Source organism: Pan paniscus, chromosome 4 (assembly GCF_029289425.2).
Source record: "Pan paniscus chromosome 4, NHGRI_mPanPan1-v2.0_pri, whole genome shotgun sequence".
Classification (NCBI taxonomy): Eukaryota; Metazoa; Chordata; class Mammalia; order Primates; family Hominidae; genus Pan; species Pan paniscus.
Genome location: NC_073253.2, coordinates 163,835,112 through 163,856,423, shown reverse-complemented (window position 1 = coordinate 163,856,423; position 21,312 = coordinate 163,835,112). Strand labels below are relative to the sequence as shown.

Here is a 21,312-nt window from a genome sequence, read left to right as displayed (position 1 = left end):
GGAAGGCTCCCACAAGAGAGCATTCCTCAGGAAGACCATTCCACCCACCCACCCCCCAAACACAAAACCTTTATTTTCCTACATTAATAACCCCTAAAAAGGACAGTTAAATATATCATTAGATTGTGAAGCAAAATGCTACCAATTTTGGTGCAAACACAGCCCGCTTTGTTATGAGAGCAACCAAAGTAGCGTATCCCAGACCGGAATTCCATGAATTTGAGGAAAAATCCCCATGAGACAAGAAGTTTGGGAAGCACTGCATATAATAATAACCTTCTTCTTGGTGTACCATGATACAAATAAGCATATTAGAGGTTCCGAAAATTCCTGCTTTAAAGAAAGCTGTTTGTTTAACCCAGCAGTTCCCAAACTTCTTTGATCTCAGAGCTTCCCCCTTCCCCCATCCTCGAACACTATTCCCAGCCCAGCAATCCTGTGTTGCAAGAAGCACTTTTAGGAAATACCAGCCTAAGGCAAGGAGAAAATGAGGAGGGGGAAGCTCAGGGACTCCCATGTCCTGGACTACTGGAACCAGGCCTTTATGTCAGGAGTGAAGTGGGTGGTGGGAAGCTGTGGAAGATGAATAGAAGCATCCTTGAAGATGGCAGAGAAGGAAGCCAAGTGGCTCCCATTGTCCCTCATAGCCCATAGACAGTATCCCCAAGTACACTCTTGAAACTGTAGGAACGTACCACCACCAACTGAGAAAACCACTTGCTCTAATAATCCTGGGCTTCCTAGGACCCCAGACAAGCTTCTGTGCTGGGAGAAAGTGCATGGAAATCTGCTGTGGGGGCGGATGCAGTGGCTCACGCCTGTAATCCCAGCACTTTGGGAGGCCAAGGCAGGCAGATCACCTGAGATCAGGAGTTCGAGACCAGCCTGGCCAACATGGCAAAACCCCAGCTCTACTAAAAATACAAAAATTAGCTGGGCATGGTGGTGGGCACCTGTAATCCTAGCTACTCAGGAAGCTGAGGCAGGAGAATCACTTGAACCCAGGAGGTGGAGGTTGCAGTGAGCTGAGATCCTGCCACTGCACTCCTGCCTGGGAGACAGAACAAAACTCTGTCTCAAAAAAAGAAAGAAAGAAAGAGAGAGAGACAGAAAGACTGACTGACTGACTGCTGAGGGGTTACCTCCCCTTCCCTCTTTCATCTTCTGAGAGCGGAATTGTAGCCAAGAGTTGCATTAGCAACAGGCAACACTTACTGTGCACCTACTGTATACGGACTACTAAATTAGCCACTTAGAGAGACCAAGAAATCTAAGGTATGCCCTCAGCCCACAAGGGCTTCTTGTCCCTGAAAAGAATCACTGTATAGAGTTGAGTCATTGGTCAAGAAGAATCAGCTTAGTGCCAGAAGAGAGATGACAGAAATCCCAGTAGTGAAAATGGAGAGGGCAGTGGGGCTCTAACAAAGGCTTTGTGGCAGGGGAAGGGCTTGAACTGAATTTAGAGCAGGGAGATGGGCAGCAGGAGGGTACTGAGGAGGCACTGATGAAGTGGTTTCCTGCCGCAGTTGAGGCCTACCTGGTGTCTGCCGTTGACCAGGGTGCACTGCTGATTTGTTGCACTTTGGTCCTGAGAGTGAGTGCTTGTATAATCTCATTTAATCTCCACAACTGCCAATGTCAAGGTCAAGCAGCTAGGAAGTGTCAACCAGAATTCATTCCCGGGAAACTCAGGTACAGAATGAGGCTTTGTGGTTTGCTCTGTCCCAGAAAATGTGCAAGTCCCACACAGATACTTGTCTGCTTCTCTAGGTGTCTCCAGATGACAAGAAAGAGGAGGCTTCTCAGGAACATAGTGCCTTCTGTGGTCTTGAGAGGCTGAAGGCAAAATTTGGAGAGGGAGGGGTTCAGTGCTCCCTCCCAGGACATGGTTGGGGTCAGCCTCTCCCCACCATAGCAAAGAACAGACTTAGGGGCTATCTGTTACTCATTACCCTGCAGCCAGCCCTCTGGACCTACCTGCCTATACCCTGGGAGCAGGAGCTAAGGCAGCTTTCCCCGCCCTGCTCCCACCCCACTCCTGGGAGAACATTCATGGTTAGACCTTTCCCTCTCTTAGATCACTCTCCATCTGGCTTGACCAAGTGGAATTTGAGGAAACCCAAAACTTGGATCTTAAAAGCTGGTGTTGCTTGGGAGCTGCTGTCCTGCCTTACCGCCCTCCCCCACATTCCTAAAACACATTTTCAGGTGGTGTAAGCTTTTCAGGGCTTATCTGCAAGGGCCATCCCTGGGTGTTTATGACCATTAGGTATTTTGTAGCACTGCAGACTTCAAAGGCAATGTGTCTAGAGACCAGAACTTCAAATTCCTTTCATACTTCCTTCCCTGAAAAATCCAAGGGGCTTACTTTTCTGTAACAGGTGAACTGGGCTGCTAAGCCTTGTCTGTGTCTCTGAAGCCTCCTCTGACCTCCTGGGGGAGGTTATGGGTCCCCCTTGTGCTTCCACAAAGTTTGCCCTTCTGGTCACACCTACAAGTCTGTATTGTAATTGCCTGCTTATTTGTAGATCTTCCCAAATAGGCTGTGGGTAGGAAAGGACCCGGTCACTGTTGTGTCCCCAGTGCCTGGCACAGTACCTGCCACACAGGAGGTGCTCAGTAAATAAGTGTGGAATGAAAAAACAAATGAATAAGCATGGCCCAAAGTCAGGGCCAGGCATCCTGTGCTCTCAGCTGCACCTGCCCCTACCCCTGAAAGATCAAGTAAAATAGCCAAATGGTGATGCTAGGACAGTGTCCAGGAGGACACCTGGAATCTTCCCGTGGTCACTGCCAAAGAAACCAAGGCAGAGGTGCAGGAGGATACACAAGGAGTGAGAACACAGGACTCCTGACGTCCATGCCCACCTGACCAGGGGCTGGATGAGTCTGATCTTCTGGCCAGGATATCCCCCCCAATACTCTGATCTTCTGGCCAGGGTATCCCTACCCTGCCTGAGGCCTGAGCTATCTCCCCCATCTGTGCCAGGTGAGCTATGCGACGAGGTGATCGACCACTGTGTGCCTGAGCTGAACCTCTGTCAGCATGAGGCCAAGTGCATCCCCCTGGACAAAGGATTCAGGTAAGACCTGGCTTCGTGCCCCCAGCACAGGGTCCATGAAAACTCTGCCTCTAACAGTCTAGGTTTTAGGCAGTCTCTGGTCTCTCTGCATGCTCTCTCTCTCTCATGTGCTTCTCTGCATCTCTGATTCAGCCATGCTCTAATTATCTCAGTCTGTTTCCCTATGCGTGCCTCTGTCTGTCTGTGGGTGTCTCTAAGTCTCTGTAGATAGACAGGTAGGTAGGGAGAGAGAGAGAAAGATCCACTCTTTCTCTTCCCTGCCCCTTCTTCCTTGCCTCTCCTCTCCTACCAACTTCCCAGTGCTCTCAGCATATCCCTCCTTTCTAGAGCTAAAGAAGTAGAGCAATTCCACTGGGGAAGCAGCGTCTAAAGGGTATTTGGTCACCTTCTCCATGTGCAGCCTTTGCAGTATGCTGCCCCTCCAGTCTACAGCAAGTTTTTCAGCTTATGCACCTGTTGCAGGGGAAGGGGGCAGGAGCACTGTGGTCCAGCAGCATGGCCATTGGCGGAGCTGTCTCCATGGTGAGCAGCAGAGCCCATAGGAGCCAGGGGAGCACGTGAGCGGCCCTAAGGGTGGATGGAGAGGCTGCCTCAGGTCAGAAAGCCATGCAGCTCTTGAGGCTGAGGATCCAATGGCACTCCTGGGAAATCCTTCCCAGGCTCTGTACTCATCTCTTCCTTTCACCTTCCTTCATGAAAACTTTTACCACTGCCTCTTCTAGAGAATATTGTGAGACCCTTGAGACTGGGGGTTTTCTGACATCGAGAGGGAGATCCCAGAACTCTGTGGCCAAAAACATTCTTCCCGACCCCAGTGCTGCCTTCTACACACAGCTGCCTCCTTCTTCTCCCAGCAATCTCTGTCCAACACCAGAGGGAAGCCACTAGCACCAAGGAGTCATGGTTTTGGGAAACAGGCAGTCCAGGGCAACTGGAGAGACCCCAGGATGTACCCTTAGCAGACCCTATAAATGACCTTACAGAGCCTCCCCTAGAGATGAGGGCCCTGGGCCCAGAGCTCCATGCCTGTGCTGATGAGTCTTTAAGGAGAATGCCCACCAGTGGCATCTCCAGCCTCTGGGGCCAGAAGCTCATGCTCTAGGTCTCGATGGGTCCACAAGCTGTCGTCACCCAGAATCTGTCCTGTTCTCAGTCACAGGGCAGAGAGTTCTCAGACTCTGGGGGTGTTTGTGACTATGATTCTAAACAACAAAACTTAGGACTTCAGGGAACCCCAAGATCTCAGAAAGCCCAATCACAGAATCTTAGAAATTTAGAATTATAGAATCTCTGAAACTTGAACTTGTAAGCTCTTAGAATCTTAGACTCTAAGAAGCAGGAGTTCTAGTTGTTGCTCCAGCCAGCCCACCCATCAGTCCACAGATCTTGATTGTGTGGAGTGTAGTGGGGATTGGAAGATGGTTTTGATTCATCTCCTCAAGGCCCTTGCCATGGACCTAGGGGAAGAAGATTTGACACTGAGCAAATATTTAGAAAAGAATGAAGTTCTAGGCCCCACGATTCTGGCTCTGTTGCTGGGGTTCTGAGGAAGGAAAAGGCTGCTGGAGGAGAGAAGCAGCCCCACCCCTTTAGGAATAGAATGTGGGTGACCCTTGAGGGTGGGTGGAATTTGGATGGGTTGAGAGAAGGAAGGATGGCCCCACTGGGGGAAGAAGAAGCGAGTAAGTAAGGGTGACAGGCAGACATGAGCATGTCTTTTCTCGTGTCTTCCTTTTCTATTTTCGCATCACAAGCCTAGATCTCATCACCAGGGGAAATGCCAAGAGGCTCTGGTTTTGCTCAATGAGACCAAATGAAGCTTCAGCCCTTCCATGTGTCTACCCCATTCCTATCTACCTCATCTGCCCCATGCCCCCTCAGATATGCCAGGTGGGACTTTTAGGCAGTCAAGTTACCCGAGTACAAGGGTGAGAGATACCTCACAGGACCTCCCCGCCTACTTCCACCCCCCTGATTTGACTTCAGTTTACTGCTGATCTTTACGAAGTATGGGATACTGTGAGGGGACAGGGAAGAATGAAGGGGCAAGGGGTGGGAAGAGACATGTAAATGCAAACGTGAACTCAAAGCAGAGCAGGCCAGGCAAGCAGAGTGCTCTGGGCATGCCCGGGAAGGGGCAGGGAATGGGGATCTGCCCATGGAGAGGAGATAAATTGCCTCTTGGCTGAGTGGACAGCAAGCTCAGAGGACACAGGCTTACACCAGCACTGGTCAGAAGTGGTCTAGGGGCCACCCTGGCCAACATGGTGAAACCCCGTCTCTACTGAAAATACAAAAATTAGCCAGGTGTGGTGGCGCACTCCTGCAATCCCAGCTACTCAGGAGGCTGAGGCAGGAGAATCGCTTGAACCCAGGAGGCGGAGGTTGCAGTGAGCTGAGATTGCACCACTGCATTCCAGCCTGGGTGACAGAGGGAGACTCTGTCTAAAAAAAAAAAAAAAAACGAACAAAAAACAAAACAAACAAACAAAAAAAAAAACAAAAACGTGGTCAAGGGTGCAGGTGTGGGGTTGGTTGGAGTGCTGGAGAGCTAACACTGCCAGGTTTTTATGATCCCCAGAACTTATTCCTAGAAACCTCTATTGTAACCAAAGTTCCTTGAGTTCTAAGACAATATAGGAAAGAATAAAATCAGTCTAGCTTTCATAATCTTGAGATATTGTATTTATATGTGATGTCATTATCTTGAAAAGGTCTACAGGCCAGCTCAATGTTAGTGTTTCATTAAAATGTGTTTAAATCAAAAATTATTCTTCCAGTGCAACATTTTATCATTTTATCTCCTTCATCTCCCATCACCAAACAGCTCATATCCTATGGCAGCCTATAGGGATATTAGCCAAAGAGATACACAGTCAGGGTGACGTTTGTCCAAGTGTGAAGATGTTTATCCTTGGAGTTCTCCTTGTACATTCCCTCTCCCTCAATGAGGTCTCAATGAAGGGCAGATACTACCTGTCCATAATACTGAAAATAACAATATACTGAAAATAACAATAGCCAAAAGAAAGATCACAATGACTAGCATGTACTTCTAACTTATTCTTTGTCAGGCAAGGTGTATTATCCAACATCCAACAATCTTAGAATGTGGAAACTCATTCACATTTTATGAGGCTCACTGAGGTGGCATAAGCCACCTCCATGCATACATATAAAGGGGCGGGGCTGTGAATCAGTCTGGGCCTGACTGATTTCTCAGCTAAATCCAGAGACTCCAGATGTCCTGGAACCAAGGACAGCATGCGGTTACTCCCCCTTGTGCAGAATCAATAGACCCAACACATATTAAAATGCATAAAATTTAACTAGAAGAAAGATAAAGGCAAGCATTTGAAAACAATGGAGAATGCAGGTTACAGCACCAGCTGCCTCTCTTTAGTTGATGGAGAAGTATTATATGGGTCCTTGCTACCAGAGGTTCTTGAACCAGCAGCATCAGCATCACATGGGCGTTTGTTACGAATGCTAGTTCCCAGGCCCCACCCAGACTCCCTGAATCAGAAGACACATTTTAACAAGATCCCTGGGTGTTCTGTATGCTCATTAAAGTTTGAGACTTGCTGGTATTGAGAGGGCTGTAGCACTTTAAAAGAAGAAGAAGGTCAACACATTCGCCTCCCGACCTCCACTGCTTAGTCTGAGAGTGAGAATAGCTTCCCTAATTCTTAATAAAGATCTCACCAGTAGCCTTGAAGTCCAGGCTTAAAATATTGGATTTTATCTCGTAAGTATTGGCCAGCTATTATTGCCTTGGAGAAAGTCATATAGCTTCAGTTGCTCTGCAACTACTTTTTAGAATTCAAGAGACACACAGATGGCTTCCTGGGCCAAGTTTAACACAGTAGCAGAAGTATACATGGTGCTGTATTGAGCACATGCCCCTCGAAGGCATTCTCAATGTGTTTCCTTAAAAGACTGGTTGAACATGTAAGTTTGTACTTCTAGTGCAGCAATAGGTTATGTATTTCAAATTTGCCAATCAAGTAAAGGTGAATTGGTCAGATCTTAGCGGATTTCAATTTTTGAGCATAGGCCAGTAAGTCCTCAGTTTCAGGAACTTGTTCCAGTCGAGGACACATCACCCCCTCCGTGTCTTACCTAGCTATGAAGCTACAGCCTGCATCATGCTCTGCCAACCACAACGATGCCAGTGGGGTTGCCACTTGTGGATTCCACCCCACTTCTATCCATTCCTAAAGAGGAGAGGGAGGAGAGGGATGAGGGAGAACCATCCCTTTGCCCTGATTCTTCCGTGGGGCTGCTTATTAGACAATCTAAGAGTTCAGAGAGCTTGCTTCCCCCCAACCCTCACCTCCCTGCCTTTGTCACCTCCTTCTGCCATGCCACCTCCTCCTCTGACTTGGATAGGTTGTGGCTATTATTTTTACTCTGCCCACTAGAATTCAGCTGTTGGGCCCAGAAAGGTACACAGGCTTTGCAGAAGGCATAAGCACCAGTAAGCATTTGCTTATATGTGCCTGTGGGTGCACCTAAGCCTCTGTGACTCAGCCCCTCGGTGCATTCAGGTGTGTTTCTATGCTGGGATTTTGATTGAATGTTGCCCCAGCCAGAGGAGCCCAGACATGCATGTTTCTGGCCCACACTCAAGGAGGCCAGGTTTTAGCTGGGGCAGCTTCCTCTGGCCAGGTTTTAAACCTTGTCTAGAAGGGGCAAGAATGGAATTGCTGACGCACCACTCTTTTAGGAAGGGCCAGATTGGTGTGCAGGGCCTGGGGTGGAGCAGGTGTTCCCATCCTCTTGCCCAGGTAATATGAGCCACTTATTAAGGCAGAAGAGATTTTTGCCTTTCTCATCCTGGTCTGAATCTCAGAGTGCAAACAGTATCATATTCCTCTTCATTCATCTTCTACATGTCATGTTGAATATTTAATGTTTAATGCACTACACAAAGCATATCATATCATTTTTAAAGCAACCATAAGAGGTGGAGTTATTTATCAATTGCATTTAAAGGTGAAGAAACTGAAACACAGAGAGGTAATGAGTGACTGACCCACTTAGAACAGTTTATGACACGCAAGTGTAAACTAAGTATTATCACTCGATGGGGTGTGGGGGTCCTCAGGGAAGTGCCTGCAGTGCTCTCTGCCCTCTGGTTTCTTCCTTACAATGGAGTATGGTAGACCCTCCCTTACAGGGTCCTGAGAGGCCTCAATGAGAACTCAGTGAAAGGGGCATAGCACAGTGCCTGACCCAAGGGAAGGACCAAACTGAATGTCAGTTTCATGTAGGAAGTGGCAGATCCAAGCCAAAAGCTGGATGAGTCCAACCCCGTGTTCCTCACCCTGGCTCTGGAACACAAGACTCGCCCCACCATGAATGGAACAAAGGCCATAGGCCACCAGGGAAACCTGCTGTGGAGCCAGGCTTTGCAGATCCCAAAGGAACTTGGGCAGATAGAAGAGATGGGGAGAGGCCACCTGCTGAGGGGAGCTGGAGAGTGACTGCCTGCAAGCTGGCCTTGCCTTGAGGAACGACCTTGCCTCTGCCTATGTTCCAGGTGCGAGTGTGTCCCTGGCTACAGCGGGAAGCTCTGTGAGACAGACAATGATGACTGTGTGGCCCACAAGTGCCGCCACGGGGCCCAGTGCGTGGACACAATCAATGGCTACACATGCACCTGCCCCCAGGGCTTCAGGTAAGGCAGGAGGGCACCTCAGGAAGGAGACAGCCTGGGCCAGGTGGCAGGGGCTGGGGCTGACTGGCTAAGGTGGCCAGAATGGAGACTCAGGCCCAGGTGGCTGTAGCCCTGGTTCTGGGTGATGCCTTTTTTCCCCTGACACCTTTGCAGTCCTTACATGTCCCCATGAGGGAAATAGAGCAGGTATTGGTGATCCCACATTGTAGACGGGAGAAGAGCTACTTGTGGCAACTCCACATGAAAGCTGGGCTTAGGTTCAGCTTGTGTAATATCATGCTTGGGTAGGGTTCCATCTGATGGAAGATGCCACCATCTTGAAGCCCAGCTTGCAATGTGGAGGTAGCCACATGGCCACACTGGCCAGAATCTTCTTTCTAGGATGAAGAACAAATATGATGGTTCCTCAGTGGTAACCTCTATTCTACTTCTGTTGCTATGAATTTGGCTACTCTAGATGCTTTATATAAATGGACACATACAGCATTTGTCCTTTGTCGGGCTTATTTCACTTAGTATATAGTGTTCTCAAGATTCAACCATGCTGTTGGGTATGTCAGAATTCCCTTTGTTTTTACTGCTGAACAATGTTCCATTGGATGGATGCGCCACATTTTGTTTATCCATTCATCTTTCCATGGGTAGGAATGTGCTCTTTTAAGAAATCACCCCCAGGCAATTCTGATGACACTGAAGTTTAGGGACCTCTACTCTAGTCCAACTCCATGATTTTATTTCTTGGAGCCGGAGTCTTGCTCTGTTCCGCAGCCTGAACTCGCACTCCTGTGCTCAAGCGATCCTCCCCTGTAACTGGGACTACAGGCTCATGCCACCATGGCTACCCCAACTCTCTTAAAAATGGGAAATATGGGACTTAGAGGAGGAAAAGGTCTTGCCCCGGTTAGTGGCAGGGCTGGAACTAGCCCCTAGAACTAGTGTCATTTCCCATCTCACTCTACATCTCTGCTCGAGGTTCTTTGGCCTGAGTAACTGTGATTGTCTCCTCTTGGCAATTCTCCCATCTCCCTCCCCATTCTCTCCTGCCTTCCAGTGGACCCTTCTGTGAGCACCCCCCACCCATGGTCCTACTGCAGACCAGCCCATGCGACCAGTATGAGTGCCAGAACGGGGCCCAGTGCATCGTGGTGCAGCAGGAGCCCACCTGCCGCTGCCCACCAGGCTTCGCCGGCCCCAGATGCGAGAAGCTCATCACCGTCAACTTCGTGGGCAAGGACTCCTACGTGGAACTGGCCTCCGCCAAGGTCCGACCCCAGGCCAACATCTCCCTGCAGGTGTGTCCCGCCCTGCCCTGCCCTTGGAAGGACCTCAACATGCCCACAAGCTCTGATAGTTCAGAAAATTGCTGGAATGCCCCATCTTAACAGTAAAGCACCATCAGGGACAACACTCAGCTTGAGGACATCTGGACCAACTCATCCAGAGAGTTCTATAGATAACTCCTGACCAGCTCTCGCTGCAAACTGCAGCCCCCACTTCCAGCCTCATTCACTCATTCCTCCAGAAAATATGCATTCAACTATTGTACACCAGACACTGTGCTGCAGAATTGGGATTCAGTTCAAGACAGACAAAACCCCTTGTCTGAGGCCTATCCACTAATCCAAGAATCTCATTCCGGGTGGCTGGCTGTGAGTGCAACTTCTGTAACCAGCAACTTTCAGCTTTGGCAATACTTTAGAATCACCTCGAGAACTTTTTAAATTATCTTTGGCCAGGTGTGGTGGCTCACGCCTATAATCCCAACACTTAGGCAGGCTGAGGTGGGTGGATCACTTGAGGTCAGGAGTTCAAGACCAACCTGGCCAACATGGTGAAACCCAGTCTCTACTAAAAATAAAAAATTAGCAGGGCGTGGTGGTGCATGCCTGTAATCCCAGCTATTGGGAGGCGGAGGCATGAGAATTGCTTGAACCTGGGAGGCAGAGGTTGCAGTAAGCCGAGGTCATGCCACTGCACTCCAGCCTGGGCAACAGGGCAGGACTCTGTCTCAAAAGAATAAATAAATAAAAAATAAAATTATCTTTGCCTGGGCCCCACCCGCAAGAGATTCATGTGTAGCTAGCCTGGGGTAAAGTCTAGACACTGGAATTTTTTTTTTAATTCCCCAGATGACTCTTAGCATAGTGCCTGGTTCCTAGCAAACATTGAATTAATTATCATTGTTAGCATTTTCTTTATCACTGTTATTAGCCAGGTGCAGTGGCTCACACCTGTAAGCCCAGCGCTTTGGGAGGCCAAGGTGGGTGAATCACTTTAGGTCGGGAGTTCAAGACCAGCCTGGTTAACATGGTGAAATCCCGTCTCTACTAAAAATACAAAAATTAGCAGGGTGCGGTGGTAAGCACCCGTAGTCCCAGCTACTCAGGAGGCTGAGGCACCAGAAACGCTTGAACCCAGGAAGTGGAGGCTGCAGTGAGCCAAGACTGTGCCACTGCACTCCAGCCTGGGCCAAGATTCTGCCTTAAAAAAATAAATAAATAAATAAAACTTATTATTCTTCTTTATACAGAGAAACCAAAGAAGGGCCTGAACTTGGGCGGGATCATGTTATGCACCAGAGGGAGAGGGCAGATTAGAGTTCGGGCCTCCTTACATACATTAATATATGAACATAGTGGTGCACAGTAGGCACTCAGTAAAAATGTGTTGAACTGGTTTGCTCAGTCAGCACTTGCTGAGGTGTAAGTCTAGGCCTTACCTTCTGGGGATTTACTGACTAGATGGAGGAGGAAAGATGGACATGAATTTAGACGCAGCACAGCTTCAGAAGCTGCTGCCTGGAAGAGGGCTCTGTGAGATGGGCAGGGAAGGTTCAGTCTCAGGTAAGCCCTTACTAACACGCCCCGGCTGCTTTCTCCAGGTGGCCACTGACAAGGACAACGGCATCCTTCTCTACAAAGGAGACAATGACCCCCTGGCACTGGAGCTGTACCAGGGCCACGTGCGGCTGGTGTATGACAGCCTGAGTTCCCCTCCAACCACAGTGTACAGGTAAGGGCCTCTCTCCCTCCTGACCCACTGTGTGTTCCACCGCATCCTTCTGCCTCTGGGCCTGCAACTCAGAAGGGGGATTCAGGAGAACTCGGGTGTCCCTTCTCCCCGCCCCTACCATGCACATGTGCGCACACACACACTTCCTCCTCACCGAGTGGTGAGTGGGAGGGAGAAAGGCGTGTCAGAGGAACAGGCAGAGGAAGGCAGGCCCGCAGAGGGGAGGTGACACCTCATCACCATAAGATAAACGGGCAGCTGGCTACTGTGCGGGAGTGCGCGCTGCAGTGGGGACGAGGCTGCTTAATGAGGTGCCCTTTTCAAAATGTCATCTTAATCTTTTATTAGTTTAAGAAAGACAACAGGGCACAATTAGCATGCAACTCAAGGGGAAGAAACTCAAGGGCACGGAGGGAGCAGGGCCACCCCTTAGGTGACTTTCAAACCATCCTGAAGGGCAGCTTTTCCTAAACTTCAGCCTCTCCAGCAGCTACCCTGGCTTGTGTGTGATGGGTGTGGCAGCTGGACTTTCACTTCAGATGCTGCCTTACAGCAACTTTCAACTGCTCACTTTCTTTTTTTTTTTTTTTTTTTTTTTTGAGATGGAGTTTTGTTCTCTTGCCCAGGCTGGAGTGCAATGGAGCAATCTCGGCTCACTGCAACCTCTGTCTCCCAGATTCAAGCAATTCTCCTGCCTCAGCCTCCCTAGTAACTAGGATTAATTACAGGTTCATGCCACCATGCCTGGCTAATTTTTGTATTTTTAGTAGAGATGGGATTTCACCATGTTGGCCAGGCTGCTCTCGAACTCCTGACCTCAGGTGATCCACCCGCCTCAGCCTCCCAAAGTGCTGGGATTACAGGTGTGAGCCACAGCACCCAGCCAACCGCTCACTTTTTGCATATAGCTGCTCCTTAAGGAATGAACATCTGGGGAATCACAGATATGCTAGTTGGATATGTTAGATTTTTTTTCAGCTTCTCAGTAAAGTAAATGCTAAATATTAAAATAAAAATTTAGTTATAAATATTTTTATAATAGTAATAAAAATGACTACTAAAAGTTAAAAATGTCTGTGTTACACCTAAAATCATGTCAAACTACCAGTAGAAGGAGAGCCAAACCTTAGGGAAGCCACAGTACAAAAGAGAGGCCACACTGTCCCCTCAGAGGCAAGAGCACATTTCATAGGGATTGGTGAAGAGCTGCAACTTTCAGACTTTTTTCCCCCTGCTAACTAAATCTTTTCTTCCATTAAAATCTTATATTAAACTTAAGAATTGTAAATACTTAGAAGCAAAACCGCCCTGCAGTGTTGAAGCAAAGATCCCCCCTCCACACACACTGTTGTCAAGGCCCCTGATAAATCATCGAACAAACCCAATTTGAAAGCCATTGGTTAAAACCAGTGGTTCTCAAAGTGTGGTCCCCAAGGCAGCAGCACCAGCATCACCTACAGACATGATAGAAATACACATTTTCAGACTCTACCCCAGAACTACTGAATCCAAAACCCTAGGGGTTGGCCCCAACACACCTGTGCTTCAGAGATCCTTCCAGGTAATTCTAATGCACAAGTCTAGGAAACACCAGTTTCCACAGGAAAACTTCCTGCAGAAAGAGCAGTCTGAGTTGGGCCTTGAAGAAAGGGAAGAGCTTGTGAGTGCAGAGAGAACAGGTGGGCAAGCCATGCTGGGAGGTCAGCAAAGACAGACGAGGAGCAAAGAAAAGGGTGTTGACCAGAGCAAGAGGCTCCCATTGGAAGGTGGATAAAGACCAGGCAGGTTAGGACAGTTGGGCACAGTGGACACCAGAAGAAAGAGCTCACCCTGGTGGTCTCCCTAGAGCCTGGGCCGCCTAACATCTGTGTCCCTGGAGCCACAGGTCCTGGCCAAGTGGAGAGGACAGAGAGCCAAGGAGGCAGGGCCAGGGCAGCCTGTGAAGCATTTGCTATCACATAAATCCAGATGTGAACAAGTGATTCAGCCTCTTTGTGCCTCAGTTTTTCCCCCTCCCCTTCCCATGTAATGTGAGCAATAGCAGGATGTACCTCTTAGGGCAGTCACTGAGGGTTGAAATAACACTGGAGGAAGTGCTTGGCAAATTAAGCCTTTACACAGACATGTCAAGGACAGAAGGTGAAAGCCAGGCTTCCAGAAGCAGCTGAGCCCTGCCCTGAGCTGGGGGCCTTCCCAAACAGAGCCCAGCCTTTGCCCTCTGCTGACGTTAGCTGTCAGGGCTGGTGATTTGGTAGAGGGCTGGTGTGGGTGGTAGGAGTGTCGCAGCACTGTGCTGAGTTATGAAATGGAAAGTCAGAGAATTGCTGTCCAGAAGCTGCTGTCAGGGAGCCGTGAGTTTGAGCAGGTAGGTGGCCCTGGAGAGACACCAGGCTCTGTCTTAGCCATGGGGAAACCAAGCTAAGGATGCCCTGGCACTCCTGGCCTAGATTTTCATGCTGAGCCTGTAACAGATCTTTAGTACCCTTCATTCAGTTTCCAATCCTCAGGGGCCCAAGGCTCTAGCAATTCCAGATTAAAATGATTTTGCTTCCAAACACTTTTCCCTGAGGCAGCCCTGTTTCTGCTGCCATTAGTACACTCTCACTCATTCCACATCTGCCAGGCCCCATGTTTGGGCCAGACCCTGGGCTAGGTGCAGGGGCCACAGAGCTAAACAAACACAGTCCAGGGAGGAAGACACACATATCAACAAGTAGTGGTTCCACAGCAGAATCAAATCATTCTCACTGGAGACACTGGTGTCATGCTACAGGAACACCAATGATGAAGCAAAGTTTTTTTTGTTTTTTGGGTTTTCTTGGAGACAGTGTCTCACTGTGTCACCCAGGTTGGAGTGCTGTGGCATGATCACAGCTCCCTGCAACCTCCACCTCCCAGCCTCAAGTGATCCTCCTACCTCAGCCTCCTGAGTAGCTGGGACTGCAGGTATGCATCACAACGTCTAATTTTTGTTTTTTTCTGGAAGAGACAGGGTTTTGTCATGTTGCTCAGGCTGGTCTTGAACTCCTGGGCTGAAGCAGTCTGCCCACCTTGGCCTCGCAAAGTGCTGGGATTACAGGTGTGAGCCACTGTGCCCACCAGGAGCAAATATTTTTGCTTGGAGGACCTTGGAGGAGGAGGTGGTGTTTGAGCTGAGACATGACCTGTGCCTCAGAATCATTTTCTCAGGCTGAGCAGCGAGGAAGCCCTGGGGAGGAGGAGGCCCCATCAGCCTGCATGGAAGCCATGTGGGAGGGCTGGGGTTAATGGAGGGCACAGGCTGAGCTGACCAGCAGCTGAGGGGGCCAGGAGGCCAGTCCAACCACAAAAAATGAGATCTCCTCCTCAGCATCAGTACAATAACCTCTAGCCACCCAGGAAGGCCACCTTGGCCTCAGGGCCAGAGTCAGGGAGCCCAACCAAAGCTATTCTAACTGGGGGAGTTGGCAGCCACCAGCTTTTGGCTCACTAAGGCCCACTGACCAGCTTCAGAGTGAGGATGTCAGCCTGGGTTCCCAGCAGGGACCTGCAGGCTAGATTCCATGGTCTCCATTCTGTCCATGACTGATGTTGTTCATCTGCACAGCCATAATCACAAATGGTGATGAGGGCACATGAAGATTCTATTCCAGGCCCCAGGGCAAATACACAGAAAAGCCCACCTGAGCCCCTCCTTGCCCCAGAATGGGGACAGACTTCACTGTTCCTTGGCACTGAGACTTGTGAGAAGGCCAGACTCACATGCCAGCAAGGCCAAATGGCCACATAGGTAACAGACATGGGGAAAATGGGCTGGAGTCCCCATAGGGAGTGGTGGGGGCTACAGTAGCCTAAAGGGTGGAGCCCCATCCAAAGGAGTGGCTGACCTCAGCTCCAGCAGACACTGCCATGTGGGAATACAGATTATCAAGAGAAGCGGGACCACCGGGGTTTCTATGTGAGATATCTAAGTTTTTGAGTGTTGGCCATTTTAAAACACCGCGTGGGTGTGCTCTTTGAATGCAATGCAGTGCATGCTCTCTGAGTCTTGATTTCTACAATCCTATCCACTGCCAAGGTCTTTGTATCATTGGATCCTCACTCCTGTTTTAGGGATGAGAAGCCTCATGTTAGAAGCCCAGTAAGTGGCAGAGCTAGGATTTAAATCCGGATCAGGTTTCCACCCAAACCAGCTCTCCCACCGTGCTGGCTCCGGGACATGAAAGACAGAGCCGAGAGAGTGTGGGCTGTGCTACAGGAGTAGGGGGTTGCTGCAGTGGAGCCTGAGGTCTCCGCTTGCTGCCTACCCGAAATCCCAGGAACTTTTTGTTACTGTGAGGCTCTATCGCCACCTAGTGGTCACGACTCAGCATTCAGGTTAGAGCAACCAGCACCTAGAGGAATAACAAACCCTTCCTCCCTCAAGTCCCTTAAGACTTCAGGCTGAACACCTGAAGTCTCTGAGCCTTAAGTCTTTTATTTGAAAAATGGAGGAAAAAGTGTGCCTCCTTCCTGGGGGTTGTTAGGATTAAATAAGAGAATGCAAGTTAACTGCTTAGCATAGGGTAGCACAATGCCTGGCCTCTACTAAGGGATTAACACGTATCCACCATTATTATTAAAAGCAAAAGAAAGCCAGGCATGGTGGCTCACGCCTGTAACTCCAGCATTCTTGGAAGCCAAGGCAGGAGGATCGCCTGAGCCCAGGAGTTTGAGAGTATCCTGGGCAACATATTCAGACTCCATCTATGCAAAAAATAAAAAATTACCCAAGCATAGTAGTGCACATGTATGGTCCTAGCTACTTGAGAGGCTGAGGCAGGAGGATCACTTGAACCCTGGAGGTCAAGGCTGCAGTGAGCTGTGATTGCACCACTGCACTGCAGCCTGGGTGAGAGAGCAAGACCCGATCTCAAAAAAAATAAATAAAAGCAAAGGCAAAAAGGCCATGGGCCACTCTGGCCAATGCCCGTGGTTATGCCAGTTCCAGGCAGGATGCGTCCAGCCCCACCCTGACAACTCCAGAGCTCTCCACCTCCCACTTGGCACCAGTTCAGTCTGGCCCAGTAGATAATGAGGAAGACCCTCAGAGCCCCCTTCTCTCCCCTGAAATCCTTAAATATCTCTCCAGGAGACTAATCACTGGGGCTTGGGACCACTATATCATCATTTCTTTTAGTGTGAACCTTAGGTTGTTACTATTTTTTCCTTTTTTTTCTCTACTTTTGTCATAGTAGAGCCATTTTCCCATTATTTTGTTTCAAAAGCTAAGATTTAATAATGATTTTTGTTTGTTTTTTTGAGACAGAGTCTCACTCTGTCACCCGGGCTAGAGTGCAGTAGCGCGATCTTGGGTCACTGCAACCTCCACCTCCTGGGTTCAGGTGATTCTCCTGCCTCAGCCTCCCGAGTAGCTGGGACTACAGGCACCCGCCACCACGCCTGGCTAATTTTTTGTATTTTTAGTAGAGATGGGGGTTTCACTATGTTGGCCAGGCTGGTCTCGAACTCCTGACCTTGTGATCCGCCCGCCTTGGCCTCCCAAATCCCCAACAGGGATTTGTCAGGGAGAATTCAAGGATGTAATCCCAAAGTGCTAGGATTACAGGTGTGAGCCACCGTGCCCGGCCATGATTTTATTTTTTTATTTTTTAAGGCAAGTAGAAATGGAGGCATCCTGACTTAGGGATGCTGGTAAAAAGCCAGAGCCTTTAGCACTGCCTACCCTGAACCTCCAGGGATCCACAGTTTGAAAAACACTGGCTTCAGCCATTATATCCAGGAGATCTGGTTAAAAGTTGCCAGGAAGAGGCGACCTGTTAACCCATGAGCACCTACCGGCATAGATAACATTATGGGAGGTTTGGATTTGGAAGCAATCCTGACTTTGAACCTGAGTTCCAGCACTTCTTAGCAGTGTGGCCCCTATCAGGTTACTTAGCTTCCTTCCCTAAAATGGGACTCACAAGAGTCCCCTCCTCAGAAATGGGAATGAGCCAGTGGGAGTATACAGAGCCCTGAGTGGCTCAAAGCCCTGGGTGGCTGTAAGTTTGCCAAATCCATAGGCAGGTTCTTCCAGGGCCCACTAACCTACTCCCCCACTCCAGTTGCTGCCACACCCAGCTCCAGCAAGCCCAGAGTAAGGTCAAGGAGTCATCATTTCCACCTTTCACTGAGCACTTGCTAGGTGTCACAGGCCACGTATTGCCCATTAAAACCAGCGTAGGGCCAGGCACGCTGGTTCACGCCTATAATCCCAACACTTTGGGAGGTCAAGGGAGGAGGATCACTTGAGGTCAGGAGTTCAAGAACAGCCTGGCCAACATGGCAAAACCCCGTCTCTACTAAAAATACAAAAATTAGCCGGGGATGGTGGTGGGTGCCTGTAATCCCAGCTACTTGGGAAGCTGAGGCAGGAGAATTGCTTGAACCAGGGAGGTGGAGGTTGCAGTGAGCTGAGATCACGCCAATGTACTCCAGCCTGGGCAACAGAGCGAGACTCCATCTCAAAAAACAAAAACAAAACAAAAAACAGTGTAGGCCGGGTGCAGTGACCTGTAACCCCAGCCCTTTGGGAGGCCAAGGTGGGAGGATGGCTTGAGCCCAGGAGTTCAAGGCTGCAGTGAGCGATGATTGCACCACTACATTCCATCCTGGGCAACAGAGCAAGACCCCTGTCTCTTACTAAAAACAACCAAAAAACCAATGTTGTAAAATGAGTATAAAACTCATTGAATAGAAGCAGAAACAGGGGCTTACAGAAGTGATATGACTTGCCCAGGGTCCCTCAGCTGGCAGGCCCAGTGTGATCCCAGATCTCTCTCCACAAAGTATGACCTGGCTGAAGGCTATACCTCGAGCCTACCTAGGATTCTCCCATGTGGGCATCAGATGAGGCCCTCCAGGAAGCCCAGCACTGGGGCACTGCAGAACCCAGCACTTTGTCTAGGGCAAGAGCCAGTGACCACACAGCCCTCTCTGATCTGTGGCTTCTGCCAGACCACTGTCTCCAGGCTGGGTACCCCTGCAGGCTATTCACCAGCACCTGGGATGGCAAGAAGGGAAGAAGGAGTTGGGCCTGGAGCCAGCTGCCAGGCAGGAGTAGGTGGTATGTGTTCGCTGTGTCTGTGTGTGTGTGTCTATAATGGGAAAACAGCTGCCCTGACTCCCTGAATCATAATGTTGGAAGCGAGTGCCTGAGCTGCAGTCTCCTGACAACTCCCTTTCTGACAGGTGGCTGCCCAGCATCTGTTGACACACCTCCAGGGTGGTGAGCTCATTTGCATCCAAACAGCATCCATTTCTAGGACGCTGTGGGATATACCTGCATATTTTTGCACGTGTGGTTAGAAAACTGTGTGAGGGCTCAAGGTCACAAGTTTATGGTCTCTGCACGGGGCCCTCCCTCCCCTTCCTGCTTTTACCAACCCATCTGTAGGATCAGAGTCCTCTGCCTTGCCCTCAGCTTGCAACTTGGAGCAGCTGGAGGCTTCTGAAATAGAAATAGCTCTACCTTCATAGGGCTTTTTGGCTCCCCATCACAAAACCAGATTCCTCAGTGGACTCTTTTACCCACCACTCCACCTCCCACTACCCTATCTCTTGGCTAGACCTTACATTGATAAGTTGTCATTTACTTTATAGGAAAGGCTAAGGAAAGTGGAATGGAAGCTTTGTGAGTGCAGTTACCCTATCTTCCCTGTTTGTCACTGATCCACAGCACCCAGGACGAGGTGGCCCATAGCAGACACTTGGTGGGTGGGCGGATGAAGGGTAGATGATGGATGGATGGATGGATGGATGGATGGATGGATGGAAGAGAGTAGGTAAATAAGTAGGTGGGTAGGTAGAGAGATGGATAGGTGGATGGATGCAGAGGAGGGTGGGTGGGTAGATGAAGGATGGATGGATGTGATGGGATGAATGGATGAAGAGGGTAGATAAATAAGTAGGTGGGTGGGTGGAGAGATGGATAGGTGGATGGATGGAGAGGAGGGTGGACGGATGAATAGGTAGAATAGATGGAAAGGAAGTATGGATGGTTGAATGGATGGGTGGATAGTTGGATGAATGAGTGGGAGGAGAGATTTCCCAATGGATTTGAGTGGGTCCTGGGCTCCTGCATGTCCTCTGCCATCACTTTCTCCCAGGGATCAGCACTAGAACAGGGATCACTAGCTTTGCAGGCAATGGTCCTTGTTAGTCTTCTAACACTAAAATAACTGCTCACATTTTCCCAGTAATTGACAAAGCGCTTTTTTGTTTTTGTTTTTTTTTAAGAAATAGGGGTCGTGCTATGTTTCCCAGGCTGAACTTGAACACCTGGGCTCAAGTGGTCCTCCTGCCTCAACCTCCCAGCTTGTCAAGTAACTAGTGATACAGGCACATGCCAGCATGCCTGGTTACAAAGCACTTTCATGTACCCTCTCTTATTTTATTTGAACATCACAATAGTTCTGTGAGGTTATTATCCCCCTTTTACAGATGAGGAAACTGAGACCGGATGTTCTATTCCTATGGTTGGTTATGGTTCCATCCAGCAGTAAGGGGCTAGAATGGACTCTGTTTTCTTCACTATACCCCAATTTAGCCTGTCTTCTCCCAAGCATTTCTCTTGCCTTTTTGGCTGCTGAGATTTCTAAATCTGAGTTAGTCACTGAAATGGTCCCTGCCTGCCTAATCAGTGCCACTCCCTGCTGGGATCCTCTTGTTGGAGCCAACAAGGATTTGTCAGGGAGAATTCAAGGAGAGAGGGAGCCTCCATATGTATCCCTGATACCTGAATAGATAAGACAGAGCTCAGTCTACTCCTCAGAGAGCTTCAGGGAAGGAAGAGGTGTCACATTCCCCAGCTCCCATCATCTCCCACCACTGTTCCCTCCCAGCCCCCGCCGAGGGTGGAGCGCTGGAAAGAGTACAATTTGGGAGTCAAAAGTGTTGCCTACAAATTCTGTCTCTTGCCTGTACTAGCTGGGTGACCTCAGGTAAATCACTTAACCTCTCTGGGCCTCGGTGTCTTCATCTGTGAAATAGGATATCTGGCATCCACTTCATAGAATTATTGTAAGGTTCAAATAAGTGAACCACTTAGCACCATGTCTGGCTCATCTGGGCCCTCGGCGAGTGGCTGTTGGCCCTGTTAGAGACAGCATGGGCAAGTGGGATGTGCACACTGAATATCCCATAACCAGCCGGGCACGGTGGTTCATGCCTGTAATCCCAGCAGTTTGGGAGGCCGAGGCAAGTGGATCACGTGAGGTCAGGAGTTCAAGACCAGCCTGGCCAACATGGTGAAAACCCCATCTCTACTAAAAACATAAAATTAGCTGTGTGTGGTGGCATGAGCCTGTAATCCCAGCTACTTAGGAGGCCGAGGCAGGAGAATTGCTTGAACCCAGGAGGCAGAGGTTGCAGTGAGCCAAGATCATGCCACTGCACTCCAGCCTGGGCGACAGAGTGAGACTCCATCTCAAAAAAAAAAAAAAAAAAAAGTGAATATCCCATAACCAAAACGTTTGGTACCCAAAGTGTTGAATACTTGCATTATGCTGGTTC

At 49.3% G+C, this 21,312-nt stretch overlaps 1 protein-coding gene and 1 long non-coding RNA gene across 2 annotated transcripts in view; one reads left to right on the top strand and one right to left on the bottom strand.

Annotated features, from left to right (window-relative positions):
- Positions 1 to 21,312, top strand: part of SLIT3 (slit guidance ligand 3) — a 639,400-nt gene that overhangs the window by 605,378 nt on the left and 12,710 nt on the right. The window contains exons 29-32 of the mRNA XM_014345150.4: positions 2,990 to 3,083; positions 8,629 to 8,766; positions 9,818 to 10,058; positions 11,648 to 11,778. Coding sequence (XP_014200636.3) covers positions 2,990 to 3,083; positions 8,629 to 8,766; positions 9,818 to 10,058; positions 11,648 to 11,778 — 604 coding nt within the window. The remainder of the gene's footprint in view (positions 1 to 2,989; positions 3,084 to 8,628; positions 8,767 to 9,817; positions 10,059 to 11,647; positions 11,779 to 21,312) is intronic.
- LOC134730379 (uncharacterized) overlaps positions 1 to 21,312 on the bottom strand; it is a 46,552-nt gene that overhangs the window by 17,107 nt on the left and 8,133 nt on the right. The gene's annotated exons all lie outside the window — the stretch shown is intronic.